Source organism: Lepidochelys kempii, chromosome 3 (genome assembly GCF_965140265.1).
Source record: "Lepidochelys kempii isolate rLepKem1 chromosome 3, rLepKem1.hap2, whole genome shotgun sequence".
Classification (NCBI taxonomy): Eukaryota; Metazoa; Chordata; order Testudines; family Cheloniidae; genus Lepidochelys; species Lepidochelys kempii.
Window position 1 is genome coordinate 154,274,278 of NC_133258.1, and position 26,565 is coordinate 154,300,842.

The 26,565-nt window shown below is 42.7% G+C and overlaps 1 protein-coding gene across 5 annotated transcripts in view; it reads left to right on the forward strand.

Moving 5' to 3' along the window:
* Positions 1 to 26,565, forward strand: part of PLB1 (phospholipase B1) — a 136,107-nt gene that overhangs the window by 14,041 nt on the left and 95,501 nt on the right. For 4 of the 5 annotated variants that reach the window (XM_073338615.1, XM_073338612.1, XM_073338616.1 and 1 more), the window contains 12 exons: positions 239 to 282; positions 1,073 to 1,157; positions 2,504 to 2,555; positions 3,690 to 3,776; positions 5,915 to 5,977; positions 7,523 to 7,605; positions 8,950 to 9,028; positions 9,730 to 9,834; positions 14,839 to 14,934; positions 23,168 to 23,236; positions 23,765 to 23,845; positions 26,485 to 26,551. In XM_073338615.1, the coding sequence (XP_073194716.1) occupies positions 239 to 282; positions 1,073 to 1,157; positions 2,504 to 2,555; positions 3,690 to 3,776; positions 5,915 to 5,977; positions 7,523 to 7,605; positions 8,950 to 9,028; positions 9,730 to 9,834; positions 14,839 to 14,934; positions 23,168 to 23,236; positions 23,765 to 23,845; positions 26,485 to 26,551 (911 nt within the window). The remainder of the gene's footprint in view (positions 1 to 238; positions 283 to 1,072; positions 1,158 to 2,503; positions 2,556 to 3,689; positions 3,777 to 5,914; positions 5,978 to 7,522; positions 7,606 to 8,949; positions 9,029 to 9,729; positions 9,835 to 14,838; positions 14,935 to 23,167; positions 23,237 to 23,764; positions 23,846 to 26,484; positions 26,552 to 26,565) is intronic. The other variant, XM_073338614.1, reaches the window with a different exon arrangement.

Sequence of the window (26,565 nt, forward strand, 5' to 3'; positions counted from 1 at the left end):
ATATTAAGCCCTGAAATCAGTGTTCTGTTGTGACTCAGCAACAGCGGGTGGCATTACTAAAATCTAGGGAAAGTGGGGGAGACAGATCCCATTCCGATGGGGGAGCAGGTGTAGTGATTTTATCAGCTGTTAGAAGAAACACAGAGCTCTTGAGAAGAAATCAGCACTGTGCTGTAACATGATTTTGATTTTTGAGAAATGTGACAAAAATCAACTCAGGTTTTTCTTCTATTTATAGCCCAGAAAGGACCCTCCTTCAGGCGAGCATGGGAACACTATCAGGTGTGTCTTGCTGTGTTGTTCTCAACACTGAACTCTAAGCAAATCCATTGCCAGGTATCATTAAATGTGTGGTTGGTCCTGCAGCTTTGCTAGGCTCTTTAGAGAGGGTGCAGCATCAGTGCGTAGTGCAGCCATAAGTGGGGTGTCAGAGTGAGCTAAGGGAGGGCCACTCTGGAGGCAGAATGCAAATCCCCTGGAGTGCAAGGGAATTTCACAGAATAGCTCTCCAGTGACCTCTCCAGCTGACATTTTTGGATAGCACTGATTTGCTGTGGAGAGCATTGTAGCCACCTCTCCTCGGGTGCAGACAGGATCACCACAACACTGGGATTAGGGAAGGTACTCTTTCCATCTCCCCAAAATCTTCACCCTAACAAGTTAATGTCTTCTTCATTTTCCATGGGCACAAATGGGGCTCTTTTTAATCTTGGAAATCCCTTCAGTGCTGGGGGAAGTTGGTTGTTCGTACTCCCTGTAAATATCCTCTCTTCCATATAATGCCCCATGGCGGCCTAAATCCTCTGTGCACAGCTCCTGTTGCTACAATTGGGAGATACCCAATACCCAGGCGGCACCAGGGCTAGAACAGATCATTCCAACTTCATGCCACTGTTTCAAAACTCATAACACAGAGGAACAACATCACTGATAAGAGCGGAGGGTCCCTGATGCCCACCAAGAAGCCTGAGATCCTAGCAGTTTGTGGCTGATTTGATTCTGTTACGGGTGAAGAGGCAGAGTGGTAGTTCCCAGGATCTGGGAATGTACTGACTGTGTGTGTGTTGTTCAGCTCTTGTTAGCAGGTTTAACCCCTCTGTACTGCATCAGCCACTTCCTCCCAAAACTAGCAGAACAGTGTCCGGAACCAAAGCTATGTAAGTTCTTTTTTTAGCTGAATAATGAATTTAGTGTTGGTGAAAGGTACAGGGCTGAAAGCCCCATGAGAATGAAATCCTTTAACTGTACTCAGAACATGTAGAGCAGGGACAGGACAAGCTTTCCTAACACCAAACCCCGCCAATGTGACTCAACTTTCTCGTATCCGGAACAGGAGTGACAAGTGGCTCTGTGACCCAGGGCTGGATTAACTCTCCTGTGGGCCCTGGGCTATTAGATTTTGTGGGGCTCCTGTATACAAGTCTTTTTCCTAATTTAAAACAAAATGATCACAATTATGGCATGGAGGCTATTAACGCTATACTAAACTTGCCCTTTAATTAACATAAAGCCGTTCTGTGGTTACATTTCAGTCTTAAAACACGTGGAATATAGTTACATTAGTTCAAAATAGCCTACTTCTTACCTTAGAACAGCTATTATATTAGTTTCTTTCTGGGAGGGAGTTTGGGTGCAGGAGGGGGCTCCAGGCTGGGGCAGAGTGTTGGGGTGCAGGAGAGGGTGAGGGGTGCGGGCTCTGGGAGGGAGTTTGGTGCAGGAGGGGATTTTGACATGGGGTAGGGGGTTTGGATGCAGGAGGGAGTGCAAGGCCACAGGCGGCTCCCCACTGGCGGGGCAGCAGAGCTCAGCCTGTTTGCCTGCCTGCCATAGCCCCACGCCGCTCCTGGAAGTGGCCAGCTGCTGGCACGTCTCTGCGTACCCCTGGGGGAGAGGGGGACAGCGTGTCTCCATGTGCTGCCCGTGCCCACAGGTGCCAACCTGCAGCTTCTGCGGGGATGGAGCTGGGGGCAGGGGCAGCGTGTGGAGCCGCTCTCGCCCCACAGGGGCTACAGAGACGTGCCAGCAGCCGGTCACTTCCGGGAGCGGAGTCGGGCCATGGTGTGCAGGTAGCCTGCCTGAGCCCTGCTGCGCTCCTGGATTTTTAGCGGCCCGGAGATCGTGATCAAGTGGCAGAGGCTCCAGGATCAACCAGTCGATCGTGATTGACAAGTTGGTGACCACTGAATTGTATATAATTATGGATTTATTTTTTCGGGGCTCGCCTTAGCTCAAGGCCCTGGGCTGCAGCCCGTAAAGCCCCTGCGTTAATCCGGCCCTGCTGTGGCCCATTTAACACACCAGATCTTTTGATTTCAGATGAGCCCTTCCTTTTTGCATCAGCTAAACAATTTAGTGGGTTGAATGGGGGTAAACAGATGCCTAGCAACCTGACTGTGTCTTTGGATTTGTACCTAAGTCCCATGCTGTTCTTTTCAATGATTAAATCTGCCAAAGTGTTCTTTAAAAATGACTTGACAATTTCTGCTTTCCTTTTGTGCAACAGAAGCATACTGGATCAAGCTAAAAAAATGGTGAAATGCATGAAAGAGAAGCAGGTATGTTTAAAACACTCAGCATAACAATGAACACCAGCACTTGGGGGTGGGGGGTGGAAAGGGGAGGAAAGAAATGAGAAAAAATAATCAAATTTCAAAACATTTTGAACTTCAAAATGTTGATGAAATTTTGAAGTTTAAGATATTTTTGACCAGTTCTATTGAACACAAAACAAAGGGTCTGTTAGATATGGAAAATGCTGCCTTAAAAAAACAAAACAAAAAAACAGTTACTGAATTCCGGTGTTTCTATTAAAAACAAAATTAGTCTTGCCATCCCAAAGAACCTACTGTTTGCTTCTGAAGACGTTTCTCCCTATTTGTCGTGGTGTTCAAAATATTTGGTTAAAGTTAATCCTAGTTTGCCTCCTGCTAATCAAGGATGCTTGATCCCTATGATGGCATGTGGCCTGCTTAGGAATCCTGCTGGAATATAATAGAACTCAGTAAGTCTCTCCCATTTCCTCATTTCACCTTAGGGTGGAATTATCACAAACGCCCACTGAGTCTGCTCTCACTAACATCAATGGTTGACTTCAATGAGTGCAGAGTTCAGCCAATGCTGGGTGCTCTGAAAATCCTATCCTGAAACTTCATGCACTAATTTCCTTGTATCCTGCCCCATTGTTTGGGTCTAAGCATTTGGAGACCTGTGACTTGGTAAAAGGGTCTTGGCCTAACTGGCAAATGTGATTGTTCAACTGACTCTGTGGCTCACTTACTATTTTCTGTGCTGGGAGCCCATGGTACTGCATGGTCCTTGACGTTATGGGAGCATGGCCCACAGGTGTTTGGGATTAGACTTAGCATAAAATTTGGTGAATTCAAATCTCCTGTCCAACTGCTCTTTGGTATGTCTTGTGCAGCACAAGGCTAATGTGGGTCAACAGGCCCCGTACACCCATGTTCTCATGTCTCATGGCATCTGCATCACTCACAAGTGTTCAGCTGACTTGAACTCAGCTGATTCTGGTGGTTTCGAGTTTCTGCTAGAGGCTTCACCTAAACCCACAGGAAAGAGGGCTAATGGTTGGTGGGTGGGGAATGCAAGTGATGAGCAGGGCTCTTATCTTCTCCCTAGTGCCATTGGTACACAATGCACCAACTGCTTTCTCTTGTGCTCTTTCCTTTCAGATGATAGATTTCCAAAATGACTGGAAGCTAATCACAGTTTTTTTTAGTGCTGAAAACCTGTGTTCTTCCTGTGCCTCTACCCACCAGGTAAGCTGCCCGGAGTGTGGTCTAAATCTGAGCAAGGAATCCCAGCTCTGACTATGGGACCTTGGGATTATTATGAGCACTGACCTAAAACCTCAGCCATACTAGAACCTGGAACCTGAATCTAAGAGTTACTCATCCAGTCAGGAAACAAACATACCATAAGACTCAAAACAACTTGAATTAAGAATATCATACCAGCTGCAGAGCAAGACTTACCTGCAGATGCTACCGGTGAATAATTTCAATAATGAATGAGAAGAGCATGATCTCTTTACACAGATATTAGAGTGATGTGAACTATGTAAGTACCAAATACATTCTGTGAGCAGAAGAGGCATAAATTAATTCAGTACGTTATTCATTATGAATTTCTTGTCCACCTCAACCCAGTACTCACGGAAGGAAAAGTGCTACTCACTAAATCTCCAACAGCACCTCCGACAGCATGGCTGTTTTCCTTAGGGATCTCCCATCTCGTCCAACTCAACCTAGGCTGTGAGAGCTGACAAAATTGAAGACCTAGATGGAATGGCTGAAGGTGGTTGGTATATCCAATCGTTTGCTTTGAGCAGCCAGTGTCCCAAGTCAGATTCTGATGTGAAAGCTAAATAAAATGAGATGTCTTGTGTGACTTAGGGTATGCCTACACTGCAGCGGGGAGAGGGTCTCCCAACCCAGGTAGACAGAAGTGCACTAGCTCTGCTTGAGCTAGCATGCTAAAAATAACCATGTGATCTTTGTGGCACAGGCTAACCACGTGAGTATGTACCCCTGTTGGCCTTGTGGGATAAGGGTTAAGGTTTGGTCTCAGGTGGACAGCAGAAAAGGAACAAAAAAACCAAGCAAACAAAAAAGTCTCTTTAAAAGTGTAAATATTTTTCTTTGCCCCTCATTTTTCATCAGGCTACAATGTTACCTTCTTGCTTCTCTTTTTGATGTCTTTATTCTATGTGGGTTCTGGTACCACTCTCATGTCCATAGTATCTGAGCACCATCTAGTAGCACATGTGACAGTTCACTGCATCTTCATCATCCTTCCGAGGAGTTTCACCATTTTGGGGCACTCTGTCCACTGCAGTTTTACATTTGAGCATTTATATTTTGAACTCACCACTAAGCACCTTCCTGCTTGCCCAGCAAATTCAGCTGAAAGGGGTCAAATTCAAACTGGAGAGATGAGTGAGTGGCAGATTCTCCTTCTTCTGGTGTCACTTGTCTCCTTGCTGAACCACCCCGGCTATTGAGTACTTTTGTTTCTGGCTCATAAAGATCCTTTGAAAAAGCAATTTCTCGGTGCCTTTGGTGTGCATCAGGTTGTATTAAATTGTCTGTTTTTTGTTTTTAAAAAAAAATCCCATGAAATGATAAAGCCTGAACCATCTTCTCTCCCCCAGGGCTTTAATCAATCCTCTGAAAATTACTCTATTCAAGGAGTGGAGAGGAGATAACAATCTATAAATTCTTGAGAGGCAGTAACACAAAAAGAAAGAAGGAATCATTGAAGAGGGTTAAGGGGGCATAATAAGGAGTGAGCTGAAAAGGGGAAATTTAACTACGAGGTCAGTTAGACTTAATGGAACATGTACTAAGGAAAGTCACACAAGCGCTTTTGCCAGAGGTGGCCAAGAGTGAATTGGATGAGGCATTTACAAGGTTAAAATAGAGGCATGCTACACAAGGAGTGGATGATCTGTGACCTGAGTGTGTCTTCCCGCAAGGAAGGTAATATCTGTATGAAGATCATTTTCTGTTAGTAATGGCTTTATTGAGGTAATCTGCTCCAAGGATGGCATAATAGGTCTCTTCCATTTCAGAGTCTTCAGATGAAAAAACTCTCTCTTTGAGTCTGTGATTTTATGTTTAAATTGTCTAATCATACCCAGTTAAATCATATTATTGGATCCTAGATTCCTCTTGCCTTAGGTGCTGGATAAAGCTGAATTTACAATGTGACTATTACCAGTAGTATCTCTGGTACATTAACTACATGAATGGAGCCCATCACTTCTGAGAAACATGTGACTTTTTTGCTTTTCCTGATGGTCTTGATGATGGCTTGAATGGTCTTTTCCAGCTCTGTGCCATGAGCACATGAATATTTCCACACACCCTGTTCTAAATTATTTCTCTCTTAACAGGATAATCGCTCACTGGACAGCATGGAAAGACTTACCGGAGTCTTGGACTTCTTGTGTCAAGAAGTAAGATCTCTTCACCAGGTTTAAGCCTGTACGGTACCTGATTCATTTGCCAGGTTCCCCCAGGTTCCCTTACTGAGCTACATGTACAGCTGCAAAGCTACTGGGTTGGATTTTCAAAAGTGGCTACGTCACTGAAGGTCACATATCTCTCCTTGAATTTAATGGGATTTGTGCTTCTAAGTCAGTCACTTTTGAAAATCCCACCTATTGTCAACAAATGTTTTATTCACATACACTTTATAGATGAAAAGACATTTAAAAATGGGGATATATACAAAGAGATAACTAGATGTTTGGGTGTCCAGCTAAGGCCTATGCACCACTTAAGCCCTGTTTTGACATCTTAATTGGTGCATTAACCTTGTGACCCCTCTGCACAGGAGTAAATTTCACTCCTGTTGAGCCAGGCAGTCCACGAAAATATCACCATGTTTATTCATTGATGTACATAATACAGGGTTATTGGGGACTAGTCAAACAATCAGACTAGCTAACACACAAGATGTCAATCCTCTAGTAATGACTGGTGCCGACCAAAGATGGGCGTCACCCATTTAAAAAGATCATGTTGAGTTTTTTTCCCTTTTCCATTTTCATCTGAAGACCACAGTGCAAGTCATTTCCTGCTTGTCCATCCACTGCTCCAGGCAAATCATTATTTCAGTGAAATATGCTGAACCTAGACCATACTGCTTTATTAATACAACTAGCATTTATGAGTACATCTCAATGGTAAATAGAACCTTTCTGTGTTTACTGTGAATCCTAGCTAAGGTATTTGTATAGCACCCATCAAGAATTTTGTTTTTTCTCTAAGGTCTAATACATATGCAAAAACTATTACTCTTTGAATGTATTGGGCCAAACCCTGAAGCCTTTTCATCATTTTTCACTCAAATCTCACTCCACAGCTCAGCTGTCACCAGTTTCAGTGAGAGTTTTGCCTAAGTCCCATTGGCTCATTATCATCAGAATCTCTTCCCTTCCCTTCTTATGTTTCTGTTCATGTCACTCACGCTCATAACAATGAGATATCTTTATGCACGTCCTTTAGGAAAGCTACGTCTTGATTTGGGAGAAAGGAGGTATGAGAGATTAGTACTCCAGTGTAACAAGGAACATTTCACCTCTAGGCCTTGCATACTTCACTATCTAAATGGTAATTCACCTGGTCAATTGCAATGTAGGTCAGTAATAAATGACAGCTGTCATCACCTGGTGGTCTTTCAGTGATGTATGTAAAATGAGTTGATTGGCCGCAGTTCACAACCACATCACAACCCATCTTCTCAAATTAATGTTACCCTGGCTGGCAGTCACAGGAGGAGGGCCATGGACTGAATCAGCCATGACTGAGATCACTGATTCTTTGAGAGGGTCCCTCCTGGTCAAGGGTAATGCACATTGATGAGTTTGAAGGAAGCTGTACCAGTTCTGTGAATAAGTAGAAATCTTCACAGGCAATAAGAGAGTACTATTTTAAAAATGAATAAAAAGCTCTAATTGCAAATACTGCAAGTTAATTTTCTACCTTTGTTGCTGTAGGTCCCCAAAGCCTTTGTAAACCTGGTGGATTCCACTGAGCTCACAATCTTCTCTCTTTCACACAGTGATCAGAATAAAATCAGGTAAAGAGATGTTCTTTGAACTACGTAAGGGCCATGATCTCCGTTTAGTGTTCCTGATTGCGTATTGCATTTCCACACACCCCAGAGACATGGCAACAATGCCTACATATTGACTGCGCTGGATGTACTAAGGTCTTGTGAGCAGTGCATTTTAAGTTTTTTCAGATGCCTTTAGAACCTAGCAAAATGAAATTCAGCACATTAACACTTGGAATGTTTTCCCTGCAGAAAATTTCTGATTAATGGCAAATAAATTCTAGATCCCAGAAGCCATGAATCTCTGAAAGACTCTAGGATTCTAGAGGCCACAATGTTCAAAAAGGAATATTCTTTGGATTAAAATATTTTATAAACAGCCGTAACTACTTATATAGCCATCTTGAAGTACTTCACAAGCTTGCATAGGTGACATTCCACCCATCAGTGAAATGCTCCATGCCAAAGGAGCGCTGGCAATTACATAACAGCTTAGCAATGCTACACTGAAGTTTGGGTCAAGAGCAAAGCTATTTAAGTCAAGAAGAGAAAGATCCCTTCTCCAGTAGAGATTGCAAGTGGAAATTAAGAAGGCAAAATCTAATGACCAACATTTGAATTTGGCCAGTACACCATGTTCTACCCCTCTACTCTTGTAAAAAGTGCCATGTGATCTTTAATAACTACAGCTATTCAGGACATCAGTTTTACATTTCACTCAAAAAATGGAGTAAATAGCCATTGCATAGAACTAGGCAGGTAGAGAGGCCAGATGTGCCTGCTTTAGCCACCAATGAGACTTCATTGAGTTATGGGTTGAATTTGGCACAGTGTTTACTAGCAGTTCACAAATGATAATCAGTGTAGTATAACATATGGTGTGAGAATAATTGCACAGCTTGAGGGCTGCTACCACAATATTAAGGCAATAGTTCCTGTGCAAAGTATTGCAAGAGAGTTCAGTTTGGTAATGCGACAGAAAATGGAAATGATTGAAAGCTAATGCTAAATTATCTGCCGCAGCTAATTCAAGTAGGAGTGTTGCCAACTTGACAGACCCTGAACTAAACCAAGCCTGGTGTATTTGCCATCTGAATAGGTTCAGAAGCCAAGAAGCTGTCCAAAGCATTGGACATGGAAACCAATAAAATTCTGGCATAAAGTGGAAGAGCAAGGTGTCCCATGTGGTTTCTGGTCTTTGTCAATATTCAGCCTTCTGCACTGATGCTTACTGGCCTTCAAACATGTTCTGACACATGACTGTCAGTGGCATATTAGAGTTCCAGTCTTGTCCTCATCAAGCGAAAATTGTTACCTGAAAGCTTGGGTTTATTTTGTTTCGTTTTGGTTTTTTCCCTCATTCTGCAGTAATGCATCCAGGAAGCCATGTAACTGTGTTGACGAAGACTCCAAACTTGATGACATCATATTGAGATGGTCCTACCAGGTATGGCTTTTTCCATGTTTCTTGTTTTTTGTTCTAGGGTGGTAAAGGTAGACTGCTATACTCATGTTCAAGGTGAGGGAGGTGTGGGGTTATTTGTCTAATACAAATTACCCCATAATCACAGCTCTGCTGACATCTATTCTGGCTCAGTAGCATGGGAGAGTAATATAACATTAGTATAATTAAGCAATCTCAGCACCTTTTGTAGATGCGAATTATTTTATAGCTCATAGTAACATAGGATTTGCCATATCTAATTAGAGCAATGGTCCTGCTAGTCCAGTATCTTATTTCTAGTACTGACAAATGTCGGATGATTTAGAGGAAGCTGGAAACTTTCTATAATACAAGTGGCTGAATGTGCTGCTGTCTCATGTTTCTCATTCCTTCTACAAGCTGCAGGGAACCAGTTTTTGTCCTTAAGCGTGAGATTTGATTACCTTCCTTAGCTGCTACTCTTTCTAAGAAAATGGTGTTAATCCAATGCAATTCTCTCAGAGCCACAGGGAGATTTCTAATTGTTGCATAACATGTTTTAATTGAATTACTCCTTTTGTCTTTGGCTACATCATTTGATTATCGTGGTTTATTAGGGATGGAGATGACCTTAAATTCATTTAAGCCATGGATAAACTGTACTGTGGTCTCTCCAGCCAAATGCTGGAGCTGATCCTGTGAAATCATTGTTATCTATCATTTAGAATGACTTGGAAAAGCTGCTGAAATCTGGGAGGTATGATTTGAGGGATGACTTCACCATTATTCTGCAGCCTTTCCTCCAAGAAATAAATCTGCCTCATAGAACGGTGAGTGAACATCAACCATTCCTTCCTTTCTGGATCACCTTTGGTGACAAAGACAGGAATATTCAGCTGGTCCTTTCCTTTCCTTAAAGGCCTGATCCTGAGATGTGTAACTCTGGTTAAAGTCAATGAAGGTCAGGCATATAGAACACACCTCAGGATTAGCCACTAAGGGCCTGAGTGTTAATCTCACTTACAACAATGTCAACCAGAAGTCACTCTGATTTAAGTCACTTGTGTAAAACAGGTGGAAGTGATCACAGAATGCACCTAGAGGCCTGATTTTCAGAGGTGATAAACCACCCTCCACTCCACATGTTTCACGGGGCACTCTTCCTCCAGGACTTACTATCTACATTGCTGCCTCACAGTCACGGAGTGGGGAGGAAACCAGGCCAAGACAGTGCATAGCTGTGGTAACTCTGAATGAGCCAGAGAGTAGCTTGTTGAGCCTGGTCCATGATCTGCAATCAAGTAGACAAGGAGGCGGGTGCAGTGATGGACTCCTGAATTTTCTTAATGTGTTAGACTCTCTGACCAATGAGACTTCCACTTTGTAAGGACATAGTTTTCAGCTCCCTGGCAGTGCTGATCATCCATATAGGGTAAAGGGCCACCAACGCTCTTGTCCAAGAATATATGAGCTGCTGTAGCAAAGGGATGTCCAGAGACCAGCTATGGTGCATCACCCCAGTCTGCAGGGATGGGATTTCTCCCCTGGATAAGAGCTGACATTAGAGGTGGCACTGCATATTGTTTCCTGTCTGAAAATGGGCCATCAGTTGCAGGTGTAATAGGTTGGTTTTGTTTGTCACAGCTCTCCTGGCGGACTTAATGGTCATGGCATCTTACCAAAGGTCTGGGGGAGTTATGTGTTATTGTATGGATATTCATCTCAAAGGCTCAAAGAGTTAAAGGTGTCTTTAGCCTCTCTCACTGTCCAGCATTACAAACTGATAGATAGGTTCCAGGTTGTTTTTAAACAGAAGCCTTGGTTTTACTCAGTTACATGGCAAACCCCCAAAAGCATCCATTCAAACTGAAAGTTTATTGATTAAACACAAAGAACAAGAAATTAAAACAAGCATTTATACTGAAAATGTGATTAAGTGTTTATGCAAAGCAGCTTAGTCAGACCTTATCAAAATCTTTCTCCTTTTTGGAGTAAAAGTATTGAGTCTCTTATTTTCAAAGCAACCTTTATTTGAAGAAAAGGAGCAGGTTAATTTTACCTTCAGTCCTGATGTGAAAGGCATTCACTCATCCTGTTTGTAACAGACAGACAGGATAGAAAAGATGGGTGAAACATGGCTTTTGTTGATTTTTTTTTTTGGCACCCTGACCCACTGGTTAGTTATGAGTGGATGCTTGGCTGGCAAGTAGACCACAACATCTACTGCTTGAACCCTGATTAGTTACAATCTGGTCAGGGACATCATCCGGTTGGACCTTTTGTACTTCGACAAGGCAGGTTTGGATGGATGCAATATGATTTGACTTCAGGATTCAATGAAAAGCCAAGAGAATGAGAAAGAATAGGAAGAAAGAAACAGTGGGGCAGAAAATAACCCAAAAAGGGAAGGGAATACAATACAAGATCATACATGCCTTCGAGGTGCTGAAAATTAGGTATCCCCCTGGATGGGATGAGGACTGGATGTCATGATAATGTGACGGCTTTTAGCACTCTCAGGTGAAAACAAAGTTCCTTAAACAAGAGGTAAGACAGCTAGCCTTCCTCTAAGGAAGAAAGTCTTTTAGATGAATCAAAACGAGTTGGCAGGTTGAAGGATGAGCTGGGATGCAAGGTGGGACAGGAGATGAGAGGGAGAGCTGAATTGCACTGATAATGTTTCTTTCAAAGACTCTTTTCTTAAGAAACCCAAAAAGGGGAAAAGTGGGTGGCATAGTTCATCCCCCTCATTATTTTGTCCACTGATTAGGCCTAATATCTGTCACACTAATTTTGGTCTGTTAACTTCTGACTCCACATCTTCAGTTTTTACCAAGCATGATTTCAGCAGTCCTGGGATTATATCAAAATGGCCTTTTTGCTTTAGACTAATCCAGCCTCTTTGTCTGGTTCTCTTGCACTTGTTAAACATTCAGTGTCGTAAACAAGTTGACCTAGTTTTCATGGTTATTTTAACATCTGATGAACTTCCACATACTTTTTACATTTGAGTTCACAATGCGGGTACACTTTGCAACCCCAATAGTCACAACAGTGTGTCATGCAGACTGGGGGCTGGTGTATAATTCAAGCAGCCATTAATAATATGCGTGGCTGAACTTGGTTCCGTGTTGACAAGCTCAGCATGGCAGCTGCTCCAGCTGAATACTGCTCTGTGGTCTGAGGGTGCAAACAGCAGGGTTAATGCAGATGTATGAAGGATTGAAGGGTCTGCTCCCCAGGAAGCTCCCCAATAGTTTTTGTATCAAGGCAGTGTCGGAAGAGAGCTTCACATTCAGGTGTTCCAGGTGAGGTTGGTATATCAGGCTACAACTGAGTTTTACTCCCAAGTATGTGACAACTGATTGAAATGGCTGTGGCTGCCCTTGGACACTGATGGAGATGGGTTGATTGGCAAGATGATTGTTGAGATGGAAAGTAGTTGCCACAGTCTTGGTTTCACTGAGATTTCTGGAAGAAAATGGACAAAGTATCTGTGTCTTGGCTGCGATTCCCTTCAGTTCTGTGGAAGTTGTACCCAGCGTTGGAAATAAGGCTGTCACCAACATACACATTGTTCTCTGCTTGTGTATTGGGAAGGTCGTATGTGTGTATTATTGAACAAAATGGGAGCCAAAACTGATCCCCGTGGAGGATCATTGTAGAGACGCTTAATGGGACTGATTTTCTGCTCGACTTGCAGGATGCATTGTCAGTTACTAATAATCTCTTAGATGAACCAGAGCATAGGCCTACAAGGAATCACTTGCAACACTTTGGCAATCAGGCTGATATGCCACATGGTGTCATAGGCTGCCATGAGATCAAAAAGGCCTGCACCAACTTTCTTTCCTGACTCAAATGCATGTTCCACATCTTGAGTCAAAGAACCTGATCTTGGGTGCACCATCCCCTCCTGAATCCAGCCTGAATGCGAGGCAGCTGGGGATAGATGACCTCATTAATCTACATCAGAATTAGTTTCTCCAGGACTTTGTAGGTATCACGTAGCAGAGACAGTGGTTGGTAGCTCTTGGGGCCTATCAGTGATTTACCTGGCTTGGGAACAGCTAGGATCTTTGCTCTGCACTGAACTTTTGGGGAGTCTGCAATCCTGAGTCCAATGATCAGAAACTGAAGCAGCCAACTTTTGATGATTTGGCCCGAGGTGAGAGACAAACTCATTGTGGATATTATCTGGACCAGGAGTTGATGTACAGCCCTGTCATGCTCTTGATTGGTAAAAGGAGCCATCGGGTTCATGTCCACTCCCAGAGACTGCCATCTCTCAGCAACCAACCATCATTTTAACTGCACAGCTGAAGGCTTTATCTCAGTTAGGAGTTTTGCCATTGGCCACTAGCTGGGATGCAATGGAGTTTTCGGTGATTGGCAATTCTCTTTTGTCCAGACTAGAATCTCTGTTCAGTCTCTTAATAATTTGCCAGGCTTTTGACCACAATGCATGAAGTTCAGTTTGGAAACAGTTTCTTTCTATTGCTATTGCCTGCTTTGATCTAGAAGATGAAAAAGGTCTCTACTTTTATAACCTTGTGTTCATTCTTGGGGGATTTAAATTCCTGATATAGTCTGGCTGCATCAGGTGACCATCTAGGAATAACTTCTTGATGGAATCCCTGAAGTATAAATGTCATTCATAGAAGATTAGGGTTGGAAGTAGGGTGACGAGATGAAACGGACAAAATATTGGGACACATGGGGGAAGCCAAAAAAACCCCCCCAAAAACAAAAAAACACCAGAGTGGCCAAAGCTGCAATATCGGGACAAATGGTGTCCCGACCGTGCATTGATTGGGACACGGGACAAAGAACTAAAACTCGGGACAGTCCCGATTTTATTGGCACATCTGGTCACCCTAGTTGGAAGAGACCTCAGGAGGTCATCTAGTCATTGCAGCAGCTAGAACTTTATCACAGAAAGGTTAGGAATAGGGAGGCTGTGGAATCCCTGTCATAGGTTTTTAAGAATAGATTAAATAAATGGCTATCAGGGATGGCCTAGATATATTTGGATCTGCCTCCGTGTGGGAAGGATGGACTTAGTAGATGACCTCTTAAGGTCCCTTCCAACTCTAAATTTTTATGATTCTACCACTGGAATTTGTGGTCTGTTGCTGTCTAGTTTTTAAATTTTCAGCCCTTTTCAGTTCTTTGACACACATGATTTTAAGAATTACACTGTGACAGCACAGGCTTTCCGATACTAGCTGTTTTTAAATGTAAAGCTATATTGCACTTGTTTTCTTCATTTGCTTTGATATATGACAGAGCTGCCTAGACCCACAGGATGTTGTGCATGAGCTACTAAAGTCTGTCAAACACTGTGGCTTTTACTTGAAAAATATTGCACAATATGTGCTATCAAAGGGTCAAGATCAAGTTCTTTAGGCCAATGCTTTAAAATACCTTTAAACATCAGCTTAGAGAAATAGCTCTTTATTCCAAAGCAGGCTCTGTTAATCCTATTAGCATATTCTTCTTCAACCTGCACATGTGACTCTCATTATCACTACCTGCTTTGCAGTTACTCTGATCTTCCTGCTATATCATAGAATGTATTGCCCTTTCAGAGCTGCCTCCTAGTACCAAGTACATCAGTCATGTCTCTGAACAGTGTCCTGTTCTGTCTCTCTACTCAGAAGCTGCAGTGGAGGTCGGCTTCTGGTGCATGTTTACTTGTTCAGATTATTTTATAACTGGGTTTTTCCAGTGCTGAGTATCATTTCATCCTCCAAGCATTGATTCCAGGCCTAATGCATAAATGAGGTAGCGCTGTTCCATCATGTCTTATTCTAAAATGTTTTCTCTTCCAGGGCTGGCAGGTTAATGGCAATTCCGTACCAAAGACACCAGAGGAAATCATTGAAGAGGAGTGCTCTGCCTTGGGCGTGGGTCTCTGGAACAACATGGTAAGAAGTGTTGAAGATGTTAGGGCTGAATAGGCTTAGCACAAATGCCTGGAACCAAGAAGCCAGCCAGTCCTTAAGTAGGGAGGGTTCTGCCATTAGCAGTACTGCGAGGAATGGGGGAAGCTGATGAAAGCTCCCTCATAGCTACCACCCTCAGACAGGTAGGGAGACTACTCTATATTTAAAGGTGTCCAGAATGACGCAGTCCAGAATGACCTCTCCTTTCAGTTACAAAGCTATGTACACTGCAGTAAGCATTTTGAAAATTCCCTGAGATGTCCTCCTTTCAACATCAGAGTCTCCTAAATATGGGGCAGGCACAAACACGCATAAGGGTACAGAAAAGTAAAGAAAAATCCCTTCTGTTGGTGAGCCTGACTTCTCTCACAGGGTCACAGATCAGCTACACAGAACCCCATCCAAGAGAATGCATCCGGGTCTTGGCCTGGCCTTCCAGTTCCTAAACGGATGTTATAACAGTTATAACACTACAGCGCTGAGCATAATGGAGTCCTAATCCGTGACTGGGGCTCCTAGGTACCACAGCAGTACAAATAATAATAAACCCTTTTATAAAGTTTTGCCAAAATGTTCCTATTTTGAAGGGGATGGTTGGTCTGGAGGCGCCTCCATTTCTGCCTCAAGGCTTGCATTGGATCCAGGATAGACAGACTCCTTACAGCTGCAGAAGGCTGAAAATGTCTCTTTCTGGGGACTGGTGCTTCAAAGAAATCCGGACATTCCTAACCCCAGAGCATAAGCACCAAAAGGCAATTCGCATTCTCAACATTTGTGCATGTAATTGAATTTGGGCAGAGCTCTAGGTACTTCCACCTCCAACTAGCTGATGGTGACTGCAGATCAATGAGTGTGAAGGACAGAGCACTCTGATTTGTGACTGCAGTTAATTTAATTGGGGGCAAAAATTCAGACACATTTTTTGCACCTGTCTAAAGTGAAGTCTGGTCCCAGTGCTTTGAAAATGCTCCCTTTAGTGTATTTGCTGTTTAGATGTATCTGATCTGTTACCAGAATTTCAGTTTAAGGCATTTCCCCCCTTTTTATTTAGAAATTTGCCTCTTCCTTCAAAATTTTCCAGCCTTCTTGTTTGTTTCCCTAGTCATGCCAGCAGCCACATTTCAACACACACACATATTTTTAAAAAGGATTAAATTAAAGCGAATAAATAAATGGTGGTTAGCAGAGCTATGTTAAAGAAAACCACAGGGATTTGTTTTGTTTTGTTTTCTGAGGAGCAGATATTAATGAATGAACCAGATGCTGGCATGTAAAATTAAATGTTGTAGAAGCTTTTTTTAAAACAAAGGGCTGGGGGAAAGCCAACAGGTGCGGAGGAGCACACAGTTCAGGTGGAGACATCCCCTAGGGATGAATTTATTAAAGGGGAAGCTCTATAGCTTAGTAAAAAGGATAGGAAAGAAGTTGGTAAAGTACAGGTGGGAACTAGTGAAGAAGAGTCAAACATAAGAGTCCCATTTAAATATAACACATGAAGGCAAAGAACTGAATATTGACAAAATGTACTCGTGCTTATATACAAATGTTAGAAGTCTAAATACTAGGATGGGTGAACTAGCGTGCCCGGCATTAAAGAACGATATTGATATAACAGGCATTTTGAAAACTTGGTGGAATGAGGATAATCAATGGGACATGGTACTACCAGGGTTCAATATATATGGGAATGACAGAGTAGGTTGGGCTGGTGGGGGAGTGGCACTATATGTGAAAAAAAGCATAAGTAAAAATCTTAAATAAATCAAGCTGTACCATAGAATGTCTATGGATAGAAATTTGATGCTGGAACAATAAGAGTATAGAAGTAGGAATTTATACTGACCACCTGCTCAGCATGGTGACTGTAAAATGCTCAGGGAGATCAGAGAGGGTACAAAGGCAGAAAATGCAATAATAATGGGGGGTTTCAATTATCTGCATACTGACGGGGTATGTATAACCTAAGGAAGAGATGCAGAGATAAAATGTCTAGACACTATAAATGATCACTTCTTGAGCAGCTTATCATGGAACCAACAAGGGGAGAGGCAATATCTTAACAGAGGCTCAAATTAAATGTATACCGCAAATAAAAAAATAAACAAAACAGTAAGAGAACAAAAAAAAAATCTGAGGAACTGTCCCAGATTGAGGTGTGAATAGAGGAGGTTTTTGAACAAATTCATAAATTAAACAGTAATAAATAATGAGGTCCAGATGGTATTCATCCAAGAGTTCTGAAGGAACTCAAATATGAAATTGCAGATCTAACTGTGGTATGTAACCTATTGCTTAAATCTGCTTCTGTACCAAATTACACCATTTTTTTTAAATGCTCTAGAGGTGATCCTGGCAATTACAGCCAATAAGTCTAATTTCAGTACCAGGCTAATTGGTTGGAACTATAGTAAAGAACAGAATTATCAGACACATAGATGAACATATGTTGGTGAACAGTCAAAATGGCATTTGTAAAGGGAAATCATGCCTCGTCAGTCTACTAGAATTTTTTGAGGTAGCCAACAACTATGTATACAAGGGTGTCCAGTGGATACAATGTACTTGGACTTTCAGAAAGCCTTTATCAAGGTCCCTCACCAAAGACTCTGAAGCAAAATAAGAAGTCATGGGATAAGAGGGAAGGTCCTCTCATGGATTAGTAACTGGCTAAAAGACAGGAAACAAATGGTAGGAATATATGGTCAGTTTTCACAATGGAGAGTGGTAAATAGCAGGGTCCCCCAAGGTTCTGTACTGAGACCTATGTTGTTCAAAATACTCATAAAATGATCTGGAAAAGGGGGTGAACAGTGAGGTGGCAAAATGTGCAGATAGTTAAGTCCAAAGCTGACTGCAAAGAGTTACAAAGGGATCTCATTAAACTGGATGACTGAACAACAAAAGACCGATGAAATTCAATGTTGATAAATGCAAAGTAATGCACTTTCAAAAAATAATACCACGTACACATACAAAGTAATGGGGGCTAAATTAGCTGTTTCCACTCATGATAGTACTCTGAAAACATCCACTCAATATGCAGCAGCTGTCATCAAAGTGAACAGAATTTTAGGAACCATTAGCAAAGGGATAGATAAAAAAACAGAAATATCATAATGCCACTATATAAATCCATGTGTGCAGTTCTGGTCAGCCCATCTCAAAAACAATATATTCAAATTGGCAGAGGTGCAGAGAAGGACAACAAAAATGATTAGGGCAGTTGGGCAGCTGCAGGGGGTCCCCCATCCACCCACTGCAGCTCAGTCCCCGTGCCTGCCACGGCTGGAGAGCTGTGGGGTCCCTCCACCAGGGCAGTGGCTGGGAGCTGCGGGGTGTGGGGGCTGGCTGGGAGCTCCAGTCCCGGAGCAGAAAATATCACGGAAGGCAATGGAAGTCACAGATTCCGTGACTTCCATGACCTCCGTGACATAATCATAGCCTTAATCGTAATCAGGGTTGTAACCTTGGAACAAAGGGGCTGCATCTCTGTTATCCATGAATGCTCATAAGGATAATGTCAAAGTTCATATCTCAACTCTTCTTTTACTGCAAGGCAGATGCCATGATAAGATGTGTTGTGCTCCGGTGTCATTGTGTTTGGCTCAGTTTCACTAGCTAAATTAATAGGAGGACTGAAAGCCAATTTAAGCACTGTCACATAGTCTGCCTCAGGTTCCTCAGGTTCCCCACCTATAAACCAGGGCTGATGATACTTGCCTAGCTCGCACAAATATTACCAGCACTAATTAAATGATTTGTAAAACATCTGAAGACAGAAAACACTTCCTAAACTAAATATTATTTTTGAATGGGTTTAAGTGCAAAACTACTGAGGTTATTCACACAAATATGAAAGAGTTAGGGCAAAAATCTGCCTTTCCATCTGCTAAGCACAATTTTTTCCCTGTGAAATGTCTATGAAAGAGCTTTTTTCCCACTGGGTGCAAATAATGAGTTTACTTGAAGGGGAGGGAGCTAATTTTGCCAATTTTTGCCACCAAAAATTGCACTTTGCTAACAGAAGGTGGAAACATTTTGTCTGGGATCGGCTCGGCCAATGTTTTAAGAATCCTGGATTTCATTGGCAAACGGCATCAGGTAGTGAAGCCATAGGAGATTCTTATTAAAGCCTTAAACTAGAATCCGCCTTCATACCTCTCATCCCCACCCCACATCTTTACTGGACTATGCAATTAGCATCTCAGCAGCTAAAATTAGAGAATGTATTAGAACTTTGTCATTCCTGGGTTCATGTGCTCATTGCATCTAGACTATTAAGCCTCCCTTCCCTCTAGTCTTTCCAAATCCCAGCTCTCCAGATTCCAGCGTGTGCAGAATGCCACACGCTGCTGTCTTTCTCACACGTATTGTACAAAGAAGTGTGACCTCTCCATCCCCATCCTGAAACAACTCTATTGCCCCCCCCCATTCATTGCAGGGTCCAGTACAAAACTGCACTCCAGGGGCAAAATCCTGGCTCCACTGAAGTCAATTTATCTCCGTATGTTCAAAGCTCTCCATGGATGTGTACACAGCTCCCAGACAAATCACTGCCCTCACCTAGCATCAAACTCCCCTGTCTGCCTTCACACAGTAATCTGGTACCTGTTGGTGGGAGAGCCTTCTTCTCTGCAGCTCGGGCCATTGGAACAGCCTCTCTGTATCACTCTGCTTCACTGACTCTCCATATAAATTCACATCTCTACCGAATACATATCCTTTATTTGGCCCCCTTGACTACACCTCTTAACACTCCCCTCTTCTGTAATTTATTCTTGTCACTTTAATTCTGGAGACATTTTGGGAAACTCATGTGTGTGTGGCAGACGTTAAGAAAAATGAAGTTGTAGTGTCAAAGATGGGCCTTTCCAGGATTTGCTGTCAGCTTCTTATATTTTTGGAGATGCCATTTGAGTCGATGAACTGACCTAAGGCTGTTCATCTCCATGCCTCTGCTCTTTCAACACTGAAATCTCTTAGTAAAGCTGGAGATTCTCAGAAAGGCATCTTTCTGAGTAGACTTTCTTATCTGCAATCCCTTTATGGTTGCCTACAATTGCATAAGACTATATGACAGGTAAGAATCTCTGGAGTTCAAAAGGCACAGAAGATTTCTTTATCTGATCAGCATCTCTGACAAGGGGAAGCTCTTACTATCATCAGAATAACATCCAGTGATATCTGCTAAAAAACAAACCCACTGCAGCAGGAGCTGATACGAGATATAAATCATGGCCAGTGTGGCAGTAAATACTCAGCAGAGTAGGAAGGAGCCGATTTTTTTGTCTCCAAAATGCTCTGCTCCTTCCACTTGATGTGTGAATTCCAGGTGCCCTGTAGATGTTTTTACAAAATACTTAATTGCTGGTCGGGAGCAAGGTTCCAACAAACTTTATATATTTAAGAAAGTGGTTTGTTAAAAATTGGCAGGTGGTTGAGAAAAGCTGTGAGTAATTATTTGTATATTTAGTCCACCATCACATTACCATGCCGATATCTACAATGGACAGTTTGATTAATTTGGGTAAATGCTTTGTAACATTATCTCTGGAAATATATCTAGGTGCTAAGTGCCCTTCATTTGTATTAAAGAATTTAGACAAGAAGCTTTTGCTCTTGTCCTCACTTATGATTCATGTAACAAAATAGACCATGAAAAGTCCAGCCCTACAAGATAGGGAAAAACAAGTCAGTAAGACAAGAACCCTAATTGGGTAGCGACCACAGAGGGATTTGTACTATCCATCATCCTCTATATGCTCATTAAACATTTTACTTCTATTTTGGGAACATAGGAATTGCCCAACTGGATTGGACCAGTGGTCCATTTAGTCCAGTATCCTGTCTTTGACATTGCCAGTAATAGAAAATTCAGGGGAAGATGAAAAATTCTGTGGTGGACCAAATAGAATAACCTGCTCATGGGATAAATACCTTTCTATCTCCCATCAGTTAAGGATTAGTTTATGTCCTAAAGTGTGAAGGTTTATATCCTTTCTAATATTTTTTAAATCTTGTCTAATGTAACTGTGGTTCTTCTCATTATCCATACAAATGTCTCATCCTTTCTTGAAATCTACTAACCTCTTGGCCATAAGCCTGTGACCACGTGTGCCACAGGCTATGGTGTGTAAAAATAACATTTCTTTTTATCAGTTTAATTAAATGGCTCCTCATTCTTGCTTATGAGAGAGTAAGGTGGGAGCTCCCAAATTATTTTTACTCTACATTCATTGTATTCTATATTTCAGTCATGTTCCTTCCTATTCCTCTCCTCTCTAAACTACACAGTCCTAACCTTTCCAAATGCTTCTCCAACAGAAGTCTTTAAGCATTTGTAACCCTGTCTCTGAACCCTTTGTCTTATTTCCTTTTAGATGGAATGACCAAAACTGAACATTCCAGGCGAGAATGTAACAATGACTTATATAATAGTATTATAATATTTTCAGTGTTTTCTGTCCCATTCCTTATGCACCCTTGCTTTTCTGACCATGGTTGCACATTGAGCAAAGACTTTCCTTGAGTGATCTACAACGGTGCCCAAGTTTATTTATTGAGTGTTTACAATGAATTTACAACCCAGCAAGGAGTAAGAGTAGTCCAGTTATTCCTTCCAATATTCGTCTTGCATCTGTCAATATTCAGTTTCATCAGCTGCCATAATGATGCATTAATAGTTGTCCCATCTTGTGGGAAGAGAAACAAGGGGTAGGAAAAAAAACAGTCCTGTATCCAGCCTTGAGGTGCAACACATAGTGCTTTTGTAACAAGCGGTGGCTGCGTGTATTAAAAAAATGGGAGTAAAAAGCAGTACCATCAAAAGCACAAGCCCCGCTCACCTAAGATAAAAGAGCAAATCTATTAGCTGTGATAATAGCAAGCTTGTAATTCTGTGGGCTTTGTTCCCCAGAAGGATGGTGCACATGCAGTAAGGGCATTGTATTACACTTCTGTGACTCTTTATCACAAAGTCAGATCACAGGGAGTGATTAAAAATAGCACCCAAACAAAAATGAAAGAATCAGGGTGGTGCCATTGCTCCGTCAGAGTTAAGATTGTGTTCCATTTTGTACTTAAATGGAAAGTTCAAGGCCCCCCCCCTTTTTTAACATTAAAAACAGTGTATCTGCCCAAATTTTCAGCATATAATCTCTCAGGAAAGCTTGAATTTTCTGAGCAGTTTCAAGAAAATCAGTTAATTAGTCTGAGCTCTAATCAATTAAAAATTGGCCCCTAAAAAAGGTTCACATTTTGAGTCTTGTGATTTTTGTGGGCTTGTGACAGGGGGTACCAGGCTTTCTCTGCCCCTTGCTGGAGGCGTTGCCTCCCTGACACAAAGGTGTCACTGGGGAAAAAGAGACCGTGAGTTTGCACCTCTGGGCACTGCTTAGAGAAGCCACTCAGGCTCTTGTACTGGTTGAGTCAACAGACTTGGTTCTCCAGGGGCTAAAAGGGTAGAGAGGAGGCAGTAGCCAACCAGGGCCTACTAGATGAAATAAGAAGGATTGCCTGCTTCTTCTGAGGGTGAATTCTGGTTGATGCTGGGACAAGAGAAGAGCTCCCTTAACCTAACCCAAAGAACCCAGGCCTGCATCAGGGCCGAATAATCCAGCTGATTTGCGGTTAAAGCAGGCAATAAACTGGTGGTGGTGGAGTTTGAAAACCCTAGGGGCCCTTTTGAGTTGAATTTCAATCAATTGATAAATGACTAGCAAGGGGTGCTGGCACGAAAGGCTTTGCTCCTGGTGAACTTTGACAAGGCCCCTTAAAAACTATTCACTGTAGAAAGCCATCCTGCCTAAACGAATGAAGTGTGATTTTTCCAGAATATAAGGTAGATGGGGGAGGGAGGGAATTCTTGGGGAAGTGTGACCGTTAATGGTAGTGGGGAGACTGGGGAATGGGGTTGGAAGGCTGGCATCCCTACTGGGGCAGAGTTAAGGAGGTGGTGTTAGCTCTAGTGCGGAAATAGGTCATCTCCAGGTGGAGGAGTACGAAGCTGGTTATGTGAGATGCCTTAACTTTTCATTTCCTTGCTTTTGTGGTTTGATGTTATGCATAGAGCCAGCTTAAGTCACACACATCACAGTGTTTTTGTGTATTGGTATGTGACAGAGATGGGTCTGCAGTTAAACTCTAGATCCTAACACACTTGATTTACGGCTGCATCCCCTTGAGTATAAGACACTTGTGTTCTGTCCTCTTCTAGATGGAACCAGTTGGGAAGAAAGAGCATTATCATTATACAGAGATGCTTCGGGCCCAGTGCCCATCTCAGGTAACAGGACTTTCTTTTTAATGTGGGATTTTAACTGCCTCTTACAGAATTTCCAAGTTATCTAATTGTTTATACAGATGGGTGCCTTTTTTAAGAGACTACGGCTCAGTCCTAAATGTGTGGGGACACAGTTCCTGAGTCTGCTCACAAAGCTTTAGGTTACAAATGGCCTCTAAGCCTCTTAAACTATTTTGTATTGTTAAAATGTTGAACCAAGGATTTTTGCCTGAAAACTGGACTTCATGGCAATGTGTAGTTAAACCACCTTGCCACACTGGATCTTTCATAGTTGTTCAGATGCTGGGTGCATCTCGTCTGAAATGAATAAAGTGAATTATTCTTTAAAGGGAGAGAAGTGTCTGTAGTTGGATCAATTTCAGCAGTAAAATGGAGTCCCACACAAAGTGAAGCACTTGGATGAGTGGTGACTTGAATCAATTTTTTGTCTGATCTGAAAGTGGCCAATTGTCTTCAACAGCAGCTGATTGTCTTTCTGTTATGGCCATTAAATGTATCTTCTCTCTGCAGGAGTATCCATATTTGTTCACATACAGAAATAGTAACTACTCGTCTTCCCCTCGGACATCGCAGCCTGAAGCCCTGTCTCAGGTACAAAAAGCCTTGGCGTAGCGTATAAATTAATACGTGACTCCACTGGGTGGGTGGGGTTGGTACAAGAGTGTTGTTGTCTCATGAACATTATTACATGGGGACACTTGTGAATCCAAAGCCTGAGACTCTTTGCTTCCATGCTGTGAATGGCTGAGGACTAAAAGACTTATACTGTTGCCACATCCTTACCTAGTTGGATTTTTGTCGCATGGGCCAAATTGTCTTTAGTCAGCCTGAGGCCTTGTCTTGGCTGCTAAAAAGGGTGTGTTTTTTATCTCAAGGTAACTAACACAGATGAGCTATCTTGAAGTAAAAACACAGGGAAGGCAAGAAAAGTTAGGTTTACTGCAAGATGAAGTAGGCAAGGTCAGCCTCAGGCTAACTGTTGTTGAGCTTAAATCAGGGGTAGGCAAACTATGGCCCGCACGCCGGATCCAGCCCATCAGAGCTTTGGATTCGGCCCACAGGACTGCCGCCCCTGTGGCACCGCGGGCCCCATGCCACTCCCAGAAGCAGCTGGCACCACATCGCCCCTAGGGGACAGCGGGCAGAGGGCTCTGTGCACTGCTGGAACCCCGCCCAATGGGAGCTGCGGGGGGTGGTGCCTGCAGGCAAGGGCAGCTCACGGAGCCCCCTTCCTCCCCTGCACCCCAACCCCTTGCCCTGAGCCCCTTCCTGCACACCGCAACCCCTCCCACATGCAGCACTCCCTTCTGCACCCCAACCCCCTGCCCCAGCCCTACATTCATGGCCCTGCATGCAATTTCCCCACCCAAATGTGGCCCTTGGCCAAAAAGTTTGCCCACCTCTGGTTTAAATTGTGGTCCAACTGAGTTGCCTTGTTATCACAGTGGTTTTACCTTGGGATAGCTCACTCATCTTAGTTATCATGAGGTTAAAAAAAAAAAAAAGAACCTTTCTGGCCACAAAGACAAGGCCGAAGTGCAGAGATCCTGGGCAATGTTACTACAGTGCTGAACATTGCAAAGGTGATATTATCCATTGTCACGAGCAAGAGTTCAGTGTGCATCATGGACCAGCACCCCTAGGAACCCACGTGAGATGTGGGCTGGTACTGCATGTCCTAGGTCTGATTCTCATCTCACTTACTTTAGTGTAATGCCACAGATTTCATTAGTTACTCCTGACTTACACCTGCATAAGGAGCAACAGTATCGGGCCAGTCACTTTTCAGGGTGTGCAGAGATGAGAAGGAACAGTATGGCATGATGAAAAGCAGACCTAGAAGAGAAGGATTGGGCAAGTCATAAGGCCAAAGCACTCTCACTCAAACCAGATAACTCCCCACTTGGTCACTGTACTGGAGAGATATAGGACACACCCATGCTGGAGTCTTGTCCCAAGGAAATACTCACACCTAGATGCCAAGGGTCAATCTAAAAGTTACACCCTGCTGAGTGGGTGGCGGGATCCCAGGCCTGTCCATCAAAACCTTTAAGGAGATTGACACTAAAGGAGGTAACCGGATGGATAGGGGGCACTACACAAGTTAAGCTATATAATTGTCTAAATAAATGTTAATCAATTTATTTTATCCTCCTAGTTAGCAAAAAGAAGCACAAAATTCACAATAAAGGATATATTTAGTTTCAAATCAACATATTTTAATGGTTATCAATCAATGAGGATCCATCTTTCTTTCAGAAAATAGCTAAAAAGTACAAATGCAAAACATGATTAGAAATCAGTGATTTAAATCAAGTTTTCCTGCTTGTTGATTTGAATCATTATTAAAATTGGTGATATAAAAAAGCTAGGATAAAAAACCAAGGGGGATTAACTTTAGGACTCTCACTATCAAAAGCACAAGCCCCTACCATTTGAGACGAAGGAGCAATTCCGTTAGCCAGGGGAGGCTCTAGCAAGTTTGCCACCCCACGCAGTCGCCACCGAATTGCCGCCACCACCACAGCCACGGAGCTGCCGCCCAGAAGCCTGCCGTTAGCTATGATTGAGTAGCAGGCTTTTAATTTTATGGGCACCATCCACCAGAAAGGTGGTGCATACACCCTAAGTCATCCTATAACACTTCTGTGACTTTGCCCTTAACTAGGGTTACAGTGCAGGAGTGAATACACAAAACAAACAAGACAAAATGAAAAAATCATGGTGGTATTGCACCAGCAAAGTTAAGGTTGCTTTTGGTTTTGCACTTGCAGGGGGAGTTCTAGCACGTGACTATGGGTGTTGATTATCCATGTTGGACGAAGGTTTCTGATACCCTGAGAGAGGGATTGGTGGTAAATGACCTGGTAGGAAGGCCGAGCCTTCACAAGAAGAAGGGGACCCCTGGACATCCAGAGGAAGCACTAGAGAGGTGGAAATTTAGCTTAGTCATGCCCAGGAGTTAGGGGATGCTCAAAACAGTGGGTCATCCCCTAACAGAAGCAAATCAGTTTTGAAGAGAGCCCAATATATAACTTGCCAAAAGCATAAGCCACCAGGTGTGCCTATTTATGTGCAATAATTAAATGGTGTGGAATTCAGTTTCACTCTAGGAAATTCAGGAAGATCTCAGTTTGTTTTTATATATAAATCCCTTGGGACACCAAACATTTATCACCATCTGTCCATAAAAAGCATCATGTAATGTCTCATACTGTGTGTACTTCCAGGAAAGGAGTTATGGGACAAGCATTCCCTGTTTTGATCAAAATCCCTCTAATACAGTTCCTGTTTCAGGTACAGATTTTTTT